Source organism: Aulostomus chinensis, chromosome 13, assembly GCF_037954235.1.
Source record: "Aulostomus chinensis isolate RoL2024-O1b breed Wild chromosome 13, RoL_Achi_v1.0, whole genome shotgun sequence".
In the NCBI taxonomy this organism is placed as follows: domain Eukaryota; kingdom Metazoa; phylum Chordata; class Actinopteri; order Syngnathiformes; family Aulostomidae; genus Aulostomus; species Aulostomus chinensis.
The window spans coordinates 13,652,088-13,671,177 of record NC_141332.1 but is presented as its reverse complement, the minus strand read 5'-3'; the positions used below and the strand labels follow the sequence as shown (position 1 = coordinate 13,671,177).

Genomic DNA, 19,090 nt, shown 5'->3' with positions numbered 1-19,090 from the left:
TCACCCTTGGCAGGTCGCCAGTCCATTGCAAAGCCAACATAAAGCAAACTCATGAAGACAGACAACCATTCACACTCACAGTCACACCTACAGTCAATTTAGAGTATCAATCAGCCTCGTCCCCTCTTGATGTCTTTGGACTGTGGGAGGAAGCTGGAGTACCAGAGAGAACCCACACAGGAACAGGGAGAACATGGAGACGTCACACAGAGAGATCCGTGCTGGAGCCGGGGCTCAAACCCGGAACCTTCTTGCTGTGAGGCGACAGTGCGAACCTCTGCACCGCCGTGCCGCCTGAAAACATCCTCAAACTGAATTTAAATCCAAGTCATAGTGCCACCTAGTGGTCACAGGAAATCAACCTCATGAAACGAACAAAAAAAATCTCATCGTGTTGTCCTCGCACACGCACAACATAATACAGTCTTTACCAGGTGTGTGAGTTCTCTCGCGACACCTAGTGGAAGCAGTTAGTAATAAATAGAGCAGAGCACAACATTAATCTGCTCGTTAATGCAAAATCCAGAAATTATCAGGTTTCACCTCGTTCTTGGACCTGCTCATCACTTTTTGCAGCTTAGATTAAATTGCTTAAATTCTAGGGGTGGCAGCTTTATGTTGGGCTCTCAATAATCCTACCTCTGTTGTGTGTGTGTGTGTGTGTGTGTGTGTGTGTGTGTGTGTGTGTGTGTATTATTTTCTGGTGTCAAATTCTGTACAAACACAATTCAGCACAGTTGGCGATGAGTGAAACACAAATACAACTTTCTGAAGTCTTTGATGAATTATAAAATATCTTATAAAGACAGGGACTTACCCTCCAGTGAGTTTTGCACTGATAAAGCATTGTGAGTTATTAAAAATACAACTGTAGCTCTCTGACCTGCTTTTGCATCTCTATATTCTCACCTGACCTCCAACTTCCTTCCACAGGCGTTACCACTTCCCTTTCCTATCATCTCTTTAGGAGAAAAGAGGGATGTGTTCGATCCGTGTTTTAGGACACATCCTACTTTGCTGCTTAAGATTTAACTCCCCAAATGAATTTCCCCGGTCTAAACTTTGTATGTCATAATCATCATCATCCACAACACCAGGCGCACCAACAGGATTCAGCATTTTTCCACTCATCAAAAAGACACCAGCAGCTCAGCATCCCTCGAGAACATGAGCTAATAACAAGCTCTGCTGAGGACAGAGGAAACATGAGGGGTAGAAAGGAACATGCTTTTCTGCTTGGCCAACATTTTTTTTATTTCAGTTTGATGACTTTCTGAAGAAAAGCGCAACCTCAGTTTGATCAAGTACTCAGATTATGTGGTAGTTTGTTGGCGGCGTAACCGTTGCTTTTCTTCACGATGATATGTTGAGTATGAAACGAGGAACAGGGAGGAAAGGATGGCAGCAAATCAATGATTTATGACTGAAAGACGAATGAGTCGTGGATGCAGTCAGGTAACACGGTGAAACTGAACAAATCCAGTTTGCTTCAGTGGAATATAAGACCAGAAAAAAGAATTAAGGGAACATGAAGGGCTAATTTAAGATTAAACTTTAATAAAACTGAACCTTTCCAGAACATGATTGCAGTTTACCACAAGTAGGACAATGCAAAGTCTGTTATTCGTAGTTTTATTTCAACTTCTCATCAGCAAATCAAGCAGTCACTTCCTCCTTATTAGGTACACCATTGAATACATTATAGGTAATGAAGAAATATCTGTCAATAAACATATCCCCCCTCACTCAGAATAATCCTAATCTCACTGTGGGAATTTTAACTTTTTGTTTTTTGCAGCAAGTCTAATCTGTGTACAGTTCGAAGACGCGAGTCTGATCAGGTATAAAACAGATGTTCGTTGTTTGGAGGTCGACAGACACTTAAGGGATGAATATTCAAAAAACTGCACAAGTAAACCCCAAACTATCATGGTTCTCTTCCTACTCGTAATACTACAGCTAAATTAGTATATATTAAAGCATTCATTCAAAGCAAAACTCTACACTCGGTAAAGTTTATTAGAGATTACAGGTTAAAAATGAAGAAAGTAAAAATCAAAGGGCACACACCTGAAATTATTTATCCTCAAATCAATAATATGTAACAGGCATCTGCTGATTACATTTCATAAAAACGAGTTAAAATCAAGAAAACACGCGAGAGCGTCTGATAGGGAAAGATCTCAATCCAGTTTGCAACTGTGTTAATTTGATAGCTCCTGTTTGAGAAGATTCCAGGAAAAGAGCTTCATTCAGTTCTCTGAAAGAAAAAAGAAAACCAAACCAGTGACAGGGCGCCATGACCCACAAACAATTTTTTCTCAAACACTTAACCAAAATGTGTCACTTCAGTTACACACCCTCGGGGACTGCGAGGGCTTCCATCTGCATGGGCATGGCCATCATGCTGCGACGAGGTGAAGCTAAAAATCAGCAGAAACAATTAGGCTACTTTCATCACTCCTGAATGCGTTTACAGTTACAAGTCAGTGCGTGTATAATTACATGTCTTCTACCTCTTTGGCAGTCAGGTTTGCCACGGATGGTGGTTCCCTCGACGGTTGTGCCGGACTCATCCACGCACCAGCAGTAGCCGGTTGCGTGCCAGCACTGCATAGGACTGTAGCGGCCCTGCTCGTCACACTGAGGCCTGAAGGAGCCGAACTTGCGATCTCCCATGGCTTGCAGCTGGCAGTCTGTCTTTGAGGTGGATGCTGAGGCCAGGAAAAAAAAAATCAAAGCCAAACACCGGGGTGAATTGGTTAGGTTGGATTATGCTACAAGTAGAGTTTTTGCAAAATATAAATGCACTGTCCCTTCTCAACATCACTCTTTACATGTCCTTGTGTTATTGTAGTAATCGTGCTGACCTGTAGGGGGTGCAGGCTTTTGCTGGGCTAACTGGAAGAGCAACCAGTGGCTCATCCATGTTTCCAAGCTCTGGAGGATACAACATATTTAGAAACCTTACTTGTGTAGTTTCCATTACTCTGTGTGTGTGTGTGTGATTGAGGTTTCACCTTCCAGTCAGTCTCATTCATGTGATCCTTCAGGTTCTGCATGTTGGCCAGGAAGTCGCCACTGAAGCGCGGCACCTCGAGGCCCTGTTCAAAATACAACCACATCACATTTACTGATGAAAACACACATCAGAAATATGAAGAACTCTGTCGTGAATGCAACATACCTGCAAGAGATTCTTCACCTGCTCCTCCATGGTGACCATAACAGCAGTGTCCTGCAGTTTCTGGGGGGATAAGCAGGGTATCGTTTGTAGCTGAAATAACAGTTTGATGATGCGCGATGCGGGTATGTTTACCCGCTGGCTGGCTCAGGTCAATAAAAACTCAATGCAAATAAAATTGTATTCACCGTTAAATAGACTCTCAGAATTATGTGCAATCAACTACAATGTTCATCACTCATCCATCGACAACTCTCTCTGTAACACACACACACACACACACACACACACACACACCCACAGAGGTGTGTGGCATGGCAGGGCAGGTCAAGCTGTCCTATGACCGGGGGGAGGTGTAACCTACTGTCATGGATTGCTTGCTGGCCGTGCTGTCATCGAAGTTGTTCAGCAGAGAGAGGCTGTTCATCGCCATGGGGACCTTCATCGGAAGCACAACTGAGAAAACGAGCAACTCAGTTACCAAACGATGACAGTCTAGTCGTTTAAACATGAGCACGTTTGTATTCTGAGCAAATTAAGACTTTATTTTATACAAAGCTAATGTTTAAAATTTTTTTTTTTATATATTTGTGTCAAAAATGACATTACAACATGAAAACATTTTTTCCTGTAAAATGATGTCACACACACAACAAAAACAAATTAAGACTTCTAAATCTATGACATCGCATGATAAAATATGTAAGAAAATAAACGATGACAACTAAATCTCACAGCCACGCCTACAACCATGAAAACTCTTATCAGTGACAGGATGAAAACTGATGGGATGCACACAAATGATTCTTTCTCTGTGAATCACCAGCAAACTCTTGTCTAGCTTCAACTTTCACTTCCTCCTCCACCCCCCCCCCCCCCACCCCCAACTTCATTATATTTTCGCACTCCTTCCTCCAGCCTGATGGTAAGTCAGTCCCCCCCTCTTTTACCCTGCGATGGGCGGGTCAGCTGTCGGCCCATTCTCTCAGAGTCCATTTGTAGATTTTGGATCTGCTGCTTCTGGCCCATCACCATGTAGGCGGTGAAGACTTGACTGGCCAGCAGCAGACATGCCAGCGTTGTCAGGCCCGCAATCTTCAGTGCACGACTGTTGGAACCCCTGAGAGCGAGAAACAGACAAAATGTGAGTGCTGGGGAGGATGATTTCATGATCCTCAACCGGAATTAAAAGTGACACGTTTACTTGTACAAAAAAAGAGCCCAAGGGATTAGAATAACTTTTGGAATAAATTCCAAAAGTGCTCTCTCTCTCTCTCTCTCTGTGTAAGCATGTCTGAATACTAATTCAGTGAACCCACACACACAAAGCCATATATTTATAAAAATTATTATCCACGATAATACAGAGCCCTCAATTCACGTTTGTTTCTTGTGTTGTACCAAATTAAAAGCGCCGTAACAAGACTTTCTTCTCTAGATATTCATATTCTGTCCACTTTCAAAATTTTTGAAGAAAATATTTTGCCCCTAACAAGAAGGCGCATCTATATAATTACTCTGAAAGACAACAGAATAACTATCGTGTTTGATGAAGTCTTTATTTTGTACGAGAAATATTGTCAAAAATGTTAAGTTCCCCCCCATTGGGCAATTTAAGATAACGTGAAAAAAGCCCTGGATATATTAAAACGAATTATGCTGTTAATCAGCCGATGGAATACGAGCATCACTGGTTACTAGGCAGATATGTCCCCGGCGGCACAAGGAAGTAGCGTCGATGTTAATGTTGTCTTAAGTATATTGACAGTAACGAATTATGTTTTTTTTTTTTTAATCCCGCAAGGCCATAAAAATTATAACTCATTTCTTAAGACGTTTATCTCTAATAAACTCACATCATACTATACATTCTACAAACAATATCCTCGAATCCAAACAAGTTTCTTTCGGCCGTATTTTAGTTTATTGACCAATACTGTTCGCTCAGTCGGAATATCAGCCAATAGCAGTAGAGAATCATCTGTTACTAAGCAGACATCAATGTCAAATTTCGTCTCGGTGTAAAGGCTGCAGGTGGATGAAGATATTTAAAAAAAATATACATATTTTCAAAAACGCTGTGACGCACCAAGGTTACCATTTGTTATAAACGGAGAAAGTGAAACTCATAAGGTGTCATGTTAAGCGACAGCAGCCTACAGACCAAAGCCAAAATAAATGACATATAAAAGATTTTTACAAAACAGGAGTTCAAATGGCTTCATCTGTGGGAGTTTTTTGCTCGTCGTTATTCAGCGGTGCGTATGAACGAATGCTGTTTGTTAATTCTGCATGAACAACGAAGAGAAAGCTTAATAATGCTGGGTTCTTCTCACCGTCTGACTTCGACGTTGCCTACCAAAGCCTCATGGCTGTTGCCCGCGGCCAGGGGCGCATCCTCTTCACCGCGGTCCATATTGGATTCGTTTGCCTCTTAAGAGAACGACACAAAATCACGCAAATCAATTTAATGGAGTGACTTAGAACCCGAGCAGGAATAGGAGCGTCAGGAAAGTCCCAGTCTTAAAAACGCTGTGGGACGGCGCAGAGGTGAGGCTCTGATTGGTGCGATGACACCTCATCACTTGTTGATAGAGGCAGATATTTGCGAAATGTCTGAGGATCTGAGGAATCTCTAGTGTTTTTGTCTTCTGTTTGCAAAGGCATGTCTGATAAACTACCGCATGATGAGTTACCTTCAGCCACAATGTCGATCAATAAAAATAACTGCTGGCTGTTGAATTTACCTATGATGAGCAAAATTCTGCTAAAAATGACGAAATACATATTAAAATAATTAATGGCTGTTAAACAAATGTATGATGAAATGAGATGAATCAATCCCATCCATCCATTGCCCTCCGCTTATTCCTAAATTGAGGGTCGGGGGGGTGCTGGAGCCTGTCCTCGCGTCAACGGGCGAGAGGCGGGGTTCGCCCTTAACAAGTCACCAGTCCGTCACAGGGCCAACACATACAGACAGACAACCATTCACACTCACAGTCACACCTACGGTCAATTTAGAGTATCAATCAGCCTCGTCCCCTCTTGATGTCTTTGGACTGTGGGAGGAAGCTGGAGTACCAGAGAGAACCCACACAGGAACAGGGAGAACATGGAGACTCCACACAGAAAGATCCCATGCTTGAGGCGGGGCTCGAACCTGGAACCTTCTTGCTGTGAGGCCACAGTGCTGACCACTGCACCACCGTGCATAAATCTTGCTAAAAAATAAATTAGTACTTTAAAAATACTGGTGGCTGTTAAATTAACTTGCAATAAGCTACCTTATCTTAAAATCAAATAAATTGAAAAAATGTAATGGCTGTTAAATGAACCAATGATGTGCTACATCCTGCTATATTTGCATAAACAAGTCAATAAAAACTAATGGCTGTTAAATCAACATATGATCATTTAACTTTAACCACAAATAATTGCATAAATATATACATGGAAAAAAACAAGTACAAATGAATTATATTCACTTATGGATGTTAAAAGAACACATGACCAGTTAATTTTAGTTACAAATAATCAAATCCAAGTCCAAGATAGCATTTTAAAGTTAGTTATCTTGTGGTGAATTTTAAAACACCAGCAATAATGAATTTCAATAATAATATCTCATTTTTCCTAACTAAAAGGACATGCGAATGTCTGGTTTACAAGAACCACCATAAATAATGAATATAACAGTTCGTCTTTATTCCTGTTAGTCACCACGAAGATCAGGAGAAACTGTTGGGTCTTGGGGGGGTGGGGGTTCCCTATTAAATTGTTAATTATCAAATTATTAAATTAAATGACTCAAGTTCAAATCTACTTCCCTTTTATTTTACTTGCAGGGAACTAATAATATGTCTGTTTGGTAGTAGTAGCAAGACGTCAGAGAGGAAGCTTTGCTTTGTCATTTGTTTTCAATTCTCAAATGTTCATTCAAACTTTGAGGAAAAAAAAAATCCGGATATCTATCAATGGAGACCATGACTTAATAAAAGTCTGCGTTGCGAGACTGAGAAAAAAACGGAAAACAGACCAGACTACTGAAAAATACAGTGGTGTTTTATTTGCAAATTAAAAAGCACCGACAATATTAGTTACACTGTAAAAATTATTGACAACAATTACAAATCTTTATGATACAGTCCAGGATATTAGTACCATCGTTGCTGTTATGTGTTATCACTTAATACTTTAAATGGAGAGACGATAGTTGGCAGTGAGAGGACATTAGAGGACACAATCGCATTGATCCAGACTCCCTACAGCACTGACAGTTCACACTATGGGAATGGGCTGATGGACAGTGTAAACCCAAACACATTCAATAATTTAGGTCTACCGAGGGTCGCGCATTATGTACATTACAAAGTCAGGAACTAAAAAGGACCACCATGTGCATTGTTATTACATCAGAACATTGTACAAAACTATTGCAAGAAGAGCAGCTTTTTGTTAACGTTACTTGACATCTAGTTGCAGTGGTAACACCTCGACCAACAACCACGTGTCAGTGAGGTCTCACTGGCATACTGTTGTTGGTTTGCTGGGCGAATTTACATGGTTTTTTTTTTCCCCAGGAAAGACTCCCACCACCCCGCCCCCCGCCCCGCCCTGCCAAAAAATGAAAAGAAAGGAAACTAATTTTCTACAGAAAATAAAACAAAATATACAGTTTTGATAAAAACCCAATGCTGAAAATGGAATCTTGCTCTGTACACTATCTGAATCTGAGTGCTAAATGAACAAACAGTAGCTAGCTTATGATCTTCTTCACAGATTGTAGTAGGATCCATATTGTTAATGTGCTTTCCAGTATCCTGTAGGTTCAGAATTGACGTTCACTTGCGTACCTTAAATATTGTGCTTTCAACATCCATCCTGTTCCTGCTTTTTAGTCAACTCAGCGGATGTGTAACAGCAGTCCGTACATCCGGCCTGTTCGAGAACTCCGAGCTAAGATGAATAGTTTTGGTACATTCTACAATAATGCATTGCCATGAGCATTACAGAACTGTTAAAAACAATATCTGAGTTAAGAAATTAAAATGTATCTTGAAAAGAAAAAAAAAAAACAACCCTCAAAAGTCCATATGGTAACATTTAACGACGATTCTGTCCTGGCACTTGTAAATGCGATAACTAGATTCTACCAAGTAAGGCTACAACATGCAGCCCGAGTCAAGACTCCAGATGTCCTTTAGTCTTCTCACTCAAAGGCATTTGCAACAATTGTCTCTCTCTTTCTGTCGATCAGGCAACAAGCCAGCATTAATGTGCTTCAAACACTAAATTCGTCTAACTGGAAACACAGGTTTTCAGTTCTTACAAGTAGTGTTCCAGAAGTGAAACCGCTCAGCATTTGTTGTCCTTCCTTCCTTTCATTTTCAAGATCAAGTTCATGCGTGAAAGAGAAGGTTTGATTATGGAGCGCAGGGATGTGATTATAAAAACACACAACATCCCTCCTGTATGTCACTGAGACTTCCCTTCTTCTTCGGGATCCCTGTGGAGGCCATGATTAGAGCTTTCATGGAGGGCAACGGCGTGTTGAAGCTCGGGGGTGAGAGGGGAGCGCTAGCAGCTGCTCACTGGTCTCAATGGATGCTCTCGTCTTGCCATCTACTCTTGTCCCACCTCAGGAAAGGTCTCAGCAAGTTTGGAGCTCCTATCCTCAAGTCCCCATATATTTCTGTCTGTCCAACATTGGTCACATGGTCAGTGTCCCCGCCCGCCCCCCCGCCCCCCCACAGGGGAGAGAGGTGGTTCAATATGTGGAACAATGGGGTCTCCCTGTGGTGCTGCTGCTACCTGGTGTGGACCAGTTCTTCTCTGAGCCAGCTGGGCAGCGGCTGACCCATCCTGTAGAGCAGCTTGGACAGCTCGATGTTGTGATCCCTGTAGTACTCCCTGAGGAACACCTGGGACTGCAGGAGAGAGTAGGACTTTTTAGAAACTTATCTGAATCATCCGATATAAACCAAGAGTGCGTACCTCCACCGGGGTAGACTACGTGGATACAGAATATCAATATAAAATCATCATCGTCAAAATTTGTTCAGAAATTTGTCCCAAAAATTGCTCTTTTACATCACCGATCCATACAATGTCCAGGAGCTTAAAACTTCTCTCTGCACCTCAAGGACTTTAATCAGAATATGTGTCCATCATATCCAAAATAGATCTTCTTGATCACAGAACATGATCAAGATGACTTCCACATACCGAAATATTCTCCTGTCAACCATTTCACATGAACCTGTCTTTAGGGCTCAAAAATGCTGCTTATAAATATCCTGCAAATGGCTGAGAACAGTTCAGGATCCAGGATCCACAATCTGATCCAGATCACCACCAAAATCACTTCTGTAAGAAACACACATGATGGTGAGCACATGGCCTTCTATAACCTCCAGGTGAACTAGAAACAGTCATACCTCATTGTCCATGTCAGGGTACCTCCGTCCTTTACTCTTCCCCAGACATTTTGTCTTCCCTCCCTCCAACAGCTGACACCAGAAGCCTTTCTTGGGGTCAAAACTGTAGATAATAGATAAATATCACATATAGTATGATACTAACATAAATACATACATATTGTAAACATATCAGACAAAGCTTGGACTAAGGAGCCAGGTTTTGCTGCTGGATGTCTCTGAGATTATATTAATTAATCCCAGAGACACCAGCCAGCCTAATATTTCTGCTTTTTATATCTTTAGACAACATCAAACACATTAAAACAATTCTGTCCTAATAAATTTATGAGTTTCTGACACGAGATCACATACATTTAGGTCATTCTACCAGATGTTCTTGTAATAAAAAATGTAAAGTTCTTTCATATCTACTCCATGGGAAGCCCTGAAAATGCTTTTAGCCACCTCCCACCGTAAGATTCCAAAAGGAATGCTGTCAAGAAAACTTTGAACAAAGCAGCCGCTGAAGCTGAATAATTGTCCCTTTTCATCGCTGCTATTTTCACGTCGCAGCAGGTAAACACAGGTGGAATTGACTCAATCAGTCATGGCCCCGTTCTATTCAGTGCCATACAGCAGCACAATAGCAGAACACTGGCCCACCTGAACGGAACAGAGCCGTAGTTAATCTTATCAATTACACTTCTGTTTATGCTGCGATGTCAAGAATGGCTGCTGAGACTGAACATGTTTTGAGCCACTCGAGTCCGGACTGTTGGTTTTCAGCTCTAAACAGTAGCCAACAGCCGGAAAAATCCATCAGTAAATAAAAGACAGCAATTTGATATAATGGTGGATACTCACGCTAGGATCTTGTGGTAGTTGATGATGTTAGTCAAGCTTAAAAATTTCTGGATTTTATCCATGATGGAGGCAGGCTCTGTCTTTAGCATCTGTCCATCCAAGACCAGCAACTGGGCCAGACACACAAACAGTAACACATCAGAGCAGGAAACTCTCAGCACTGATCACTCAGCATGGTTTACTAGCATAACAGCTGACGGAAAAGCTGAGAGTGTGTGACAGACTGAGGCGATAGCTTCATCATATTCTCCAGCTACTGTTCACCGTGGTAACAGCACCCAAAAGGCACATGAATTAAACTAAGTTCTCAGAGAGGACGGTGGTTTTGGAGTCTGAAAAGTACTAAGTACTGAGCACATTGTAGTACCTGGCTGGAGTGGTAATAGTTGAGCCAGCGCTCCAGGTGGATGGCGTACCAGCCCGGCACCAGACATCGATTCTGGAGGACCCGTAGTTTGACTGGAGCATTGTGGCCTGCCGTGATGACGTCGTGGAAGGAGTATTTCAATGCTACCGGGTCATCGTGTGCTCTTTGGTGCTGTGAGAAGACAGAGGTGAGAGAGGGTCATTAATGCAGTTATCAGAAGGCGCTGAACACTGAAGTGATATGTAGGTGACCACTGTGCGTGACACATACCTGGTACCAGGAGTAGGCTCTGTCAGCGGGGTTGATGAGGATGGTGATGATTTTGGCTTTGGGCAGGAGAGCTGCTGCCCTCTGAGCTGCCACCTCAGAATCAAAGTAGTTGGCACTCTTCTCGAAGTAGTAGTCTGAACTGGTGTTGGAGGGCAGAGGGAAGTACTCCATGTACCTGATGCACAACAAACACACAAGGTGGTTACAGGCAGTTGATCTGGTTCAATTTGCTCTCCGCAGATAAGAACCAGTCCTCTGTACTTAGCGTGGGTGATCGCCCATGTGCAACAGCTTGGCACCCCCCGAGACGAAAAAACCCCCAAAACAAAACAACAACAATGATGGAAAAAAAAAAAAAAGCGCGACACAATTCAATGTTAATATTTGAGCAGCCCGCCCGGATACATTCCCATCCTGCCAAGTAAATTTGGTGTTGGATTCTTTTCAGGTGCTGTGATGTGTGACGCTGTTCTCATTGATGTGGTTTTCAAATAAATTACACCTTCTGAAAACGGTGACTGTGTACTGAAATATACCTTAATTGCCTTGGTGGTCCTGCTGCTAGAAATGTCATCAGTGACTGGATTTGTTATTGTGTGGGGCTCTGGAGTCATTTGCATTTTTAATGTGCTCTTCATGACTTCATTTGCATAGAAACACCCCTACACTCTTGAGTGTGTGCATTTCCATGAAAGTCTGAATTGCTCTTTTTATTTTAATTATTTGATGTTTTCTGTGGCTTTAGATGACTCACGCAGCATCACAGACACTACAGACTTATTAATGTGCAAATGAGTGTTTGCTGCAATTCATTATCAAACATTTAATGAAATATCTACTAGCCTGAGTGTGGATCCAGGAGAAAAACGGTTCTTGCCGCATTCAGAACAACAATCAATGAGAGCAATGTCCCATTAACACCCATCTGCAGTGCACACATGTGGAACGTGGTTGCTACAAAGTACGAGTGAAGTAGTGCACATCAGTGGGGTCCACAGCTGTCTGTGTGCACAGTGGTTTAGAGGCTTCAGTCTGTGGCCATGGTCCCGCACCTCCATGAAAATGCCTGCCAAGCGCGCTCTACGGGCAGGAAATGCACGTCAGACAAGGCTACGTCTGGTTAGCTCTCTGCTAACACGGCTGTAGATCCTTCTAGACTTTCCAAATGTCATCAAACCAAATGGATCAAATCCGAGCCCCTGTAGATCCTTCTAGACTTTCCAAATGTCATCAAACCAAATGGATCAAATCCGAGCCCCTGTAGATCCTTCTAGACTTTCCAAATGTCATCAAACCAAATGGATCAAATCCGAGTCACTTTGCGGCGGTTGTGCTCTGCTTAAAACAATTTAGAGCCAAGACATTACTGACGGAGCCTTTGACAGAAGCATGCGTCAACATTTGACTGTACTAACAATCACTGCCACAAGATTAGGACAATAATGCTGGAATAGAGCTTTGAACTGCAGTTTCAATATCAGCTGTTGTTACAAGAAAATGCTGCGTGTGCACGCGCGCGCACACACACACACACACACACACACACACACACACGCTACACAATGCTTTCTGACAATGCCGTGTCGCTTGATGACTGCTGCTGAGGTTTCCTACCAGTCAATGCCTCTGTGGTAGTTGTGACCATTGAAGAACTGGATCTCCTCGAAGGTCTCCTTGCTGGGGTAGTTACTGGTCAGGTCAGGGTGCATGCCAAGAAACAGGTAGAGTGCTGTGGTGCCTGTGAGGCGGACGTACAGACAGAGTGCCACAGACAGCAGACAGAAAAATAGAGGAAGAGCATTAAGTGTAAGTCCTATTCGTTTGTAACTGGTACAATGAAGACTGACATAAAATGTAATGGCTCCCACAAAAGGAACACCTCAATAATAAATCACAGTGAGTGTACTTCCAACATTTCTGCGTACTCATGTAAACTCTTAAGAACCACTTAGAACATGAATTCTGCTTTGAACTGCAATACACGCTTCATTCCTAGCTCAGTCCTGTAGGGGGGGTTGAAGTGCTACGTCTCACCTGTCTTCTGAGGCCCGATGACGAGTAGTTTGGGGAAGCGGTCACATGTTTTCTCTTTGGACCAGATGTCCTTGTGCCTTTTGTCCTCACAAGGATCCTGTAGCCAGGGGGGAAAAATATAAACAATCCTTTGTTGTCAGAGTCCAGCAAAGAGCTAACGTATGTAATGCTACAAAAAAACAAAAACAAAAACAAACAAAAAGCATGTTTGATAAATGTGAAAATGTAAGGCAGGGTTGTTGGCTCAATGTCCTTCAGGTTAAAGCATTAATGGACATAAAAGTCATCTCCATGCATCAGTATGGCATCGTATGAAAACCGCCTGAATGTGGATTCAAGGCATTTTTAAAGGACTACACAATTTGCATGTGTACTGTGTCATTACTACAGAATTCCCCTCCTGGTATATAAGCTCTAACAGTTTCACTGAGAGCAAAATGAAGCTTTTGCTGCCACACTGAAATAAAAAATGTGCTTAATATTTCAACAAAACGTCTCATCACCAACATCCTGCTCTCACCTGCCAGAGGGGATCTCTCTCAGAGGGGAACAGGCTGAAGTATTTCTGAGCCAGCTGCACAGGCGGTAGAGTCTGCATCTTCAGGTTTGTCCAAGTCTGGACGAACATCACCAGGCTCTTAAAGGTGTACAGGCCTAGGCGGTCGTTCCCGTAGTTGGACAAATGGGTCATGAAGATGCTGATCTGAAGAGAGAGAGACAGAGAGAGACACACACACACAATTGAGGGTTTTTGTTTTTTCACATAGGGTGAATAAAAATCATGGTCAGTAAATCATCAATGAGTAAATGTCTCAACAGATTTTAAGCTTTTGGTCCAGTGTACATCAATAATGAAATGTCAATGTTGCTTTATTGGAAATATTTTTATGACCATAAGTCAAACATTTAGGTAAAGGTCTTAATGCATACAAGATGTATAATCTATCAATATTAAATAAAAATGAGCAAATAAAAGTTGCTTCATTCATTCGTTCATGCTATCATTCTAAACAACCCCGCTATTACAGGTGCAACACTGAAAAATAACTAATCAATCATTATGACCCGACATGCTTTCTCTACTTTTGGTACTTGGAGTAAATGTTGCTATTTGTATTTTTGTGCATGTAAGGTTTTGAATGTAGGACTTTATTTGTTCCATTTCAAATTCAGCAGTTTTGCGGCGCAAAAGTTGTTGCAGTAACCGAAGTTAGAGTTAAGCCACAAAGACGTTCTGGAAGAAACGGAATTGCTAACATGGATGGTGATGGCTTGTGAACCACAGACAACAACGCAGTACAACAGGACCTGTTGCAACAAAGCAGGCGGCTCTTTCAAGTCACGGTAGTCTTCAGCGGTATGTTTACTTTGCAAACTCTGGATTCTTACAGAAGCACGGGATTAAGATCAGAGTGCCATTATTACAAGGTTCCTCTGGTAACGCGTGTCCCATGCTAACAGCCCTCAAAAGATAACACGCGCACAATTTCAAAAAGCAGATTATGGTCAAAATAATAAACCCAGCAAGGAATTAAAACACTAAATAAGGTGAACACTTGGCTGCAGGGTCAGAATTCCTGAGTCGTTCTCTCCTGTTGTTTCACATGATGTATGATGATTAAAAATAATATATGTCTGTGTGTGTGTGTGTGTGTGTGTGGGGGGGGGGGGGGGGGCTATTTGCAAATGGCCCAGGTGAGCTTGGTTGTACAATTAAATGACAAATTCTTGTAAAAAAAAAAATGGTTGCAAAAAACTTTACAGTCCAGGCTGCAGAGCAATAGCGGTTGTTACATTACCAGCTTCACCAGCACATCTGCAAGTCAGATGATGACACTTGATGATTAGCCACGAAAATGTGTCTACGCGTCCTCCTTTTAAGTCAAATGAAAAGGGTCATACAAGGAAAAATGAGAAAATAGCTTAAATTACACGTTGGGGTTTGATTTGTTTGACAGGGAGAAGAATGAGGACGGCACAGAGGGAGTTATTATAAAAGACTGTTATACATTTTAATCAGCTCAACAGAAAACATGATGACAAATGAGAATTTTTAGACTGCCTTTCCAAAAAAAAAACAAAAAAAAAGAAGATGCAGCCACAATGCAGACATCACTGCATGAGTCACTGACGAGTCATAGTCCTGCCTCTTATTTAAATTTTAATTTAACATGGCTGGTTGAATCGGTTTCTGAGCGTGCAGGACAAAGGCTGCTCTGTGTGGGTGTGTTTGACTCACGGGGTTCAGTAGGACAGTGAGGAAGAGTTCTCCGCCGTTGATGAGCTTGTCCAGTTCATTAGGGCTGCCTGGGTAGTCTTTATAGAAGATGGTGTGTGTGAAGAGTCCACAAGTCTGCCTGGGCAACACCTGTGATATAAACAACAGAATACAAAGCGCACGCACGCGCACACACACACACATACACACTTCATCAGTCCTCCGCTGAGCAGAGAATCTGCGCCGAGCTGTCAGTACTCCAGGCGTTTACCCCACACATTGTTTGCTTTCAATAAAATTCATATTATGCAGCTCATCTAGCCAAAGCAAAGCTCTTATTCACTCTAACTCAAGATGGAAATTCATGGAAATGCATTTACAGTTGGAAGTGTCTGGGGAACTGAATATCAATCGTCAGTAAGCGGCGGAGACCGTCCATTCATACACTATCTCAAGGACGGGCACGGAGCACCGAGACCACACAGGCCGTCTGAATGCCAAGTCTACAAAGGAAGTGGACTGAGGCTGTACTGTTTCCTATCAGCACTGAAGGTCAGGCCGGCGAAGAGCAAGATATTATTTTTTTTCTCTTTTACTTTTGAACTTCTTGAATGAAATCTATTCAACTTTAATTTCGCCTTCATATCTTTATTATTCAGCACTGGAGAATGAAGAGCAGCCCTTTTCAGAGGTGTTGACATTTCAGTGATTTGTTATGTGCAGACACTAGCAGGGCTGTTGCCAGAGATGTCAGTCTTCGTTATGCTAGTGAGACCTGCGAGGCAGCACAACTCAGACAAGAGTCTCATGCCAGGCGAGTTTCGCTTGACTACATGATCAACTTCCACTGTGCAGAGGCATTAACACAGTCCAGCCAGACTAATGAGATTATTTGCCTTTCTTAGGACTTCTGTTGCCTCGGTAATATACAGTAAACAAAAAATAAGTGTCTGCTCAGAATCTTTGGGGACTTAAGGAGAGCTGAAGTGGGGAGGAAAGGAGCTTGATAGCTGGATGTAGAGAAACTGACGGCCATGAGATTGAGTGGATAAATGCAAAATAACTGGAGGAGGTAGAGATGGAGATCATTAACAAATGAAGGATAGCATATGTAAATTGTGGAGAAGAGCCCTGAAAACAGCTTATTGACTGTAATGGATGTGAAGAAGCCAAGTGGAGGGAAGGAAATAGGCCAGAGGTAACAAGATAATGAGGTGCTGCGGATGCCCCGGTGTAAACAAATGCTCTTACGCTAATGCCGCTGTGGATGAAACCTCGCCGGAAGCGGGCGGGCTTTAGGTGCGGGTATTCCTCCGTGCTGGTCACCTTGATGCCCCACACCTTCTTCCAGGCGTCGTACAGCTGCATGTGGACAGGGTAAACGCCTGAATGGTGTGGCGCCACCGCATAGCCCATATTAGTGGGGATCCCATGCTCCTGGAGGTTGGGGACAAGTAGTATCATAAAACACGCTCAGCGTGGTGAGCATTAGCTACAATGGTGCTGATCACAGCGTCAAGGCAAACATATCATTAGAGAGGGAATAACTTTTCAAAAAAAGAAATTTCACTGAGAAAAAAAAGGCAAAGTCCAGAGGAAGTTCCTGATGTGCAATGCAAAAACACAAATAAACATGTCTCATCTCTGATTAAAAAAAAGATGACCTTTTATAATTCCTAAATAAATTCCCTTTGCAACCGGCCAAAAAACATGCTAACACTTGCTAACATTTGCCTTTGTCTGCAATGGGAGCAGGTTTAATTTGCATCCATTCCCAGATCAAAATGATCTTGCAGAGGCAATCTGGCCGCATCAGCATAGATGTGAACATGGAAAATCAGATACGGGAGCAAAAGGTATAAACCGCAGTAACACCCTCACCGTGCACCATGCTACTTTTGCTACAACCAAAGATTGTACATAAGCCAAAGATGCTACACTCCAGTGAAATTTTGTCTCTTTTTTTAGCTACGATGAATGTGCTCATGATGTCGAACCTCATGGACCAGAAAAAAAAAAAATCCAAGAACAGACGGCAACGCTGCATCTTCTCACAGCAGGAATAGGCTCAATCAGCTTTTATCAGCAGGTTTACCCGGGTAAAAAAAACAACAACAACAACAACAAAAAAAAAGAAAGTGCACCTGGCTATGCTAAGGGAAACGAAGCATCTCAATCAGCTGGAGGGGCTTTTCTTTAGGGCCATGTTTTTTTTTTAAGAAATTGTATGTATTATGTAGACTATTTCCCTCATAGCTACATAGTAGGATTTGATAATTGAATAATTAAGTGTAATAATCGAATAATCTGTAAATAAGGTACGAAAAATTCCTTTAAATAATGTTTTTATCTCACAGAGTTGATACTGATTTGTCTCTATTACATTCTTTGACACCTTTCTTTTTTTTTTTGACTAGACAAATGCACTTGGCGAGATTTTTTTTGTAGTGTGGCTCTCACCCAAAGCTGTGATCTGACCTTTGCCCCCTGTGACTCACCATGGCGAATTTCTTGTTGAGCAACATCTGCTCAGCCAGCACAGACTGGTTGTGGAATAGATGAGGCTGCATGTGGCTCCACATGTGAGGGAACCACCAGAACTCCTTCACGTAGGAGAGCAGCAGGTCGTCCCCCAGGTCCTCCTCGTCAGATCCTTGTGGGGGGAGATGGGTTGAGAGAAGAAAACGGAGATAAAATGGGAACGTGAAAATAAAATGGAGCGAGTGATAGAAAGGGGAATGAAAGTTAAATGAGGAAGAGAGTACAAATATTAGAGTGAGGCACCGGGGAGATGAGCAGGGTAAGAAATAAGATCAGGGCATGAAGGAGCAGAATTAAAATATTATGAATCCAAACTCCACAATCTCAGAAGTGTTATCATTTCAGTTTAGGGCGTGATCTCATCTCCAGCTCAGCTATTTTCATGGGGCGCATCTTACCAGCGTGAAAGAATTTCCCTGAGAAGCCCAGATTGAAGGTGAAGTTGGGCACATGGGTGCGCAGCTCCCTCTGTGTCTCCAGCAGGGCCTGAAACAGCAGGAGGAGAGCCGAGGAGTCGATACTGGTGGACGAGTGCATTAATGAGGAAGCATGAACACCAAGGCGCACACATGCCCACATACATATTTTATTCTGCAACTTTCTTTCTGTAAACATCCAACATCCACTCCCAGTTGCCCCACTCCTCTCCTCCATTCTGTTTGATATTTTGCTCTCCTCTGATTCGGGTGTTTGTTTCATTTGATCTGCACGCTGGATGAGACTCCCAGCACACACCCTCTCTCACGCTCACATTTCTCCATCTTGTCAGGGTGTGATTTGTTCCTAAAAGCTTGCCGTTGCGAGGCCCAGCGAAAGCCTTGATGCTTCTTCTGTAACTTTTTCTACATCCTACTGCCTCCACATGTGAGGGGGGTCTGTTCGATTCGGAGGGGATGCAAAAGTAAGGAGCTTTTCAACATTCTTTGTATGGCTCTGGGCCCCTGAAATATTCATTGCTGTGGAGCTTCTGTGACAGTGTGAGCACTGGGGCCTGTCAGCTTTGAGCGGCCTACTGGGACAAAAGGGAAAGAGGAGGGAGAAGAAGGAGTTTCTGTGTGACTGGCAGAGGATAGAACACACCATGTGTGAGGCAATTTTTTTATATTCCAGCAAACAGATGGTTGAGAACTACCGGCTGATGAATACCTAAATGAGTTTGTATTCTGATTAACTTTCTCCCTTTCACAAAC

General features: G+C 42.5%; 2 protein-coding genes across 2 annotated transcripts in view; both read right to left on the bottom strand.

Moving 5' to 3' along the window:
- Positions 1-1,615: 1,615 nt before the first annotated feature.
- Positions 1,616-5,702, bottom strand: cd74a (CD74 molecule, major histocompatibility complex, class II invariant chain a). The gene is made up of 9 exons (XM_086221438.1): positions 5,521-5,702; positions 4,135-4,304; positions 3,549-3,640; positions 3,188-3,247; positions 3,021-3,104; positions 2,871-2,940; positions 2,517-2,714; positions 2,361-2,423; positions 1,616-2,260 (listed from the first exon to the last, which is right to left on the bottom strand). Exons 1-9 carry the CDS (start codon positions 5,598-5,600, stop codon positions 2,253-2,255), a joined length of 825 nt encoding a protein of 274 aa, XP_086077564.1. The 5' UTR covers positions 5,601-5,702; the 3' UTR covers positions 1,616-2,252.
- A 1,529-nt stretch (positions 5,703-7,231) lies between these two features.
- ndst1b (N-deacetylase/N-sulfotransferase (heparan glucosaminyl) 1b) overlaps positions 7,232-19,090 on the bottom strand; it is a 45,225-nt gene continuing 33,366 nt past the window's right edge. The window contains exons 4-15 of the mRNA XM_086221437.1: positions 18,299-18,386; positions 17,858-18,012; positions 16,611-16,796; positions 15,381-15,509; positions 13,662-13,844; positions 13,142-13,238; positions 12,722-12,845; positions 11,108-11,282; positions 10,838-11,008; positions 10,471-10,580; positions 9,625-9,727; positions 7,232-9,114 (exon numbers count right to left, since the gene is read on the bottom strand). Of these exons, the coding sequence (XP_086077563.1) occupies positions 8,995-9,114; positions 9,625-9,727; positions 10,471-10,580; positions 10,838-11,008; positions 11,108-11,282; positions 12,722-12,845; positions 13,142-13,238; positions 13,662-13,844; positions 15,381-15,509; positions 16,611-16,796; positions 17,858-18,012; positions 18,299-18,386 (1,641 nt within the window). The 3' untranslated portion in view covers positions 7,232-8,994. The remainder of the gene's footprint in view (positions 9,115-9,624; positions 9,728-10,470; positions 10,581-10,837; positions 11,009-11,107; positions 11,283-12,721; positions 12,846-13,141; positions 13,239-13,661; positions 13,845-15,380; positions 15,510-16,610; positions 16,797-17,857; positions 18,013-18,298; positions 18,387-19,090) is intronic.

Coding starts and splice junctions, on each gene's coding strand:
- cd74a (XM_086221438.1), bottom strand. CDS start 5,600: ATGGACCGCGGTGAAGAGGATGCGCCCCTGGCCGCGGGCAACAGCCAT. Junction 4,305..5,520: donor GGCAACGTCGAAGTCAGACG/GTGAGAAGAACC, acceptor TCTCGCTCTCAG/GGGTTCCAACAGTCGTGCAC. Junction 3,105..3,187: donor AGGTGAAGAATCTCTTGCAG/GTATGTTGCATT, acceptor TATTTTGAACAG/GGCCTCGAGGTGCCGCGCTT.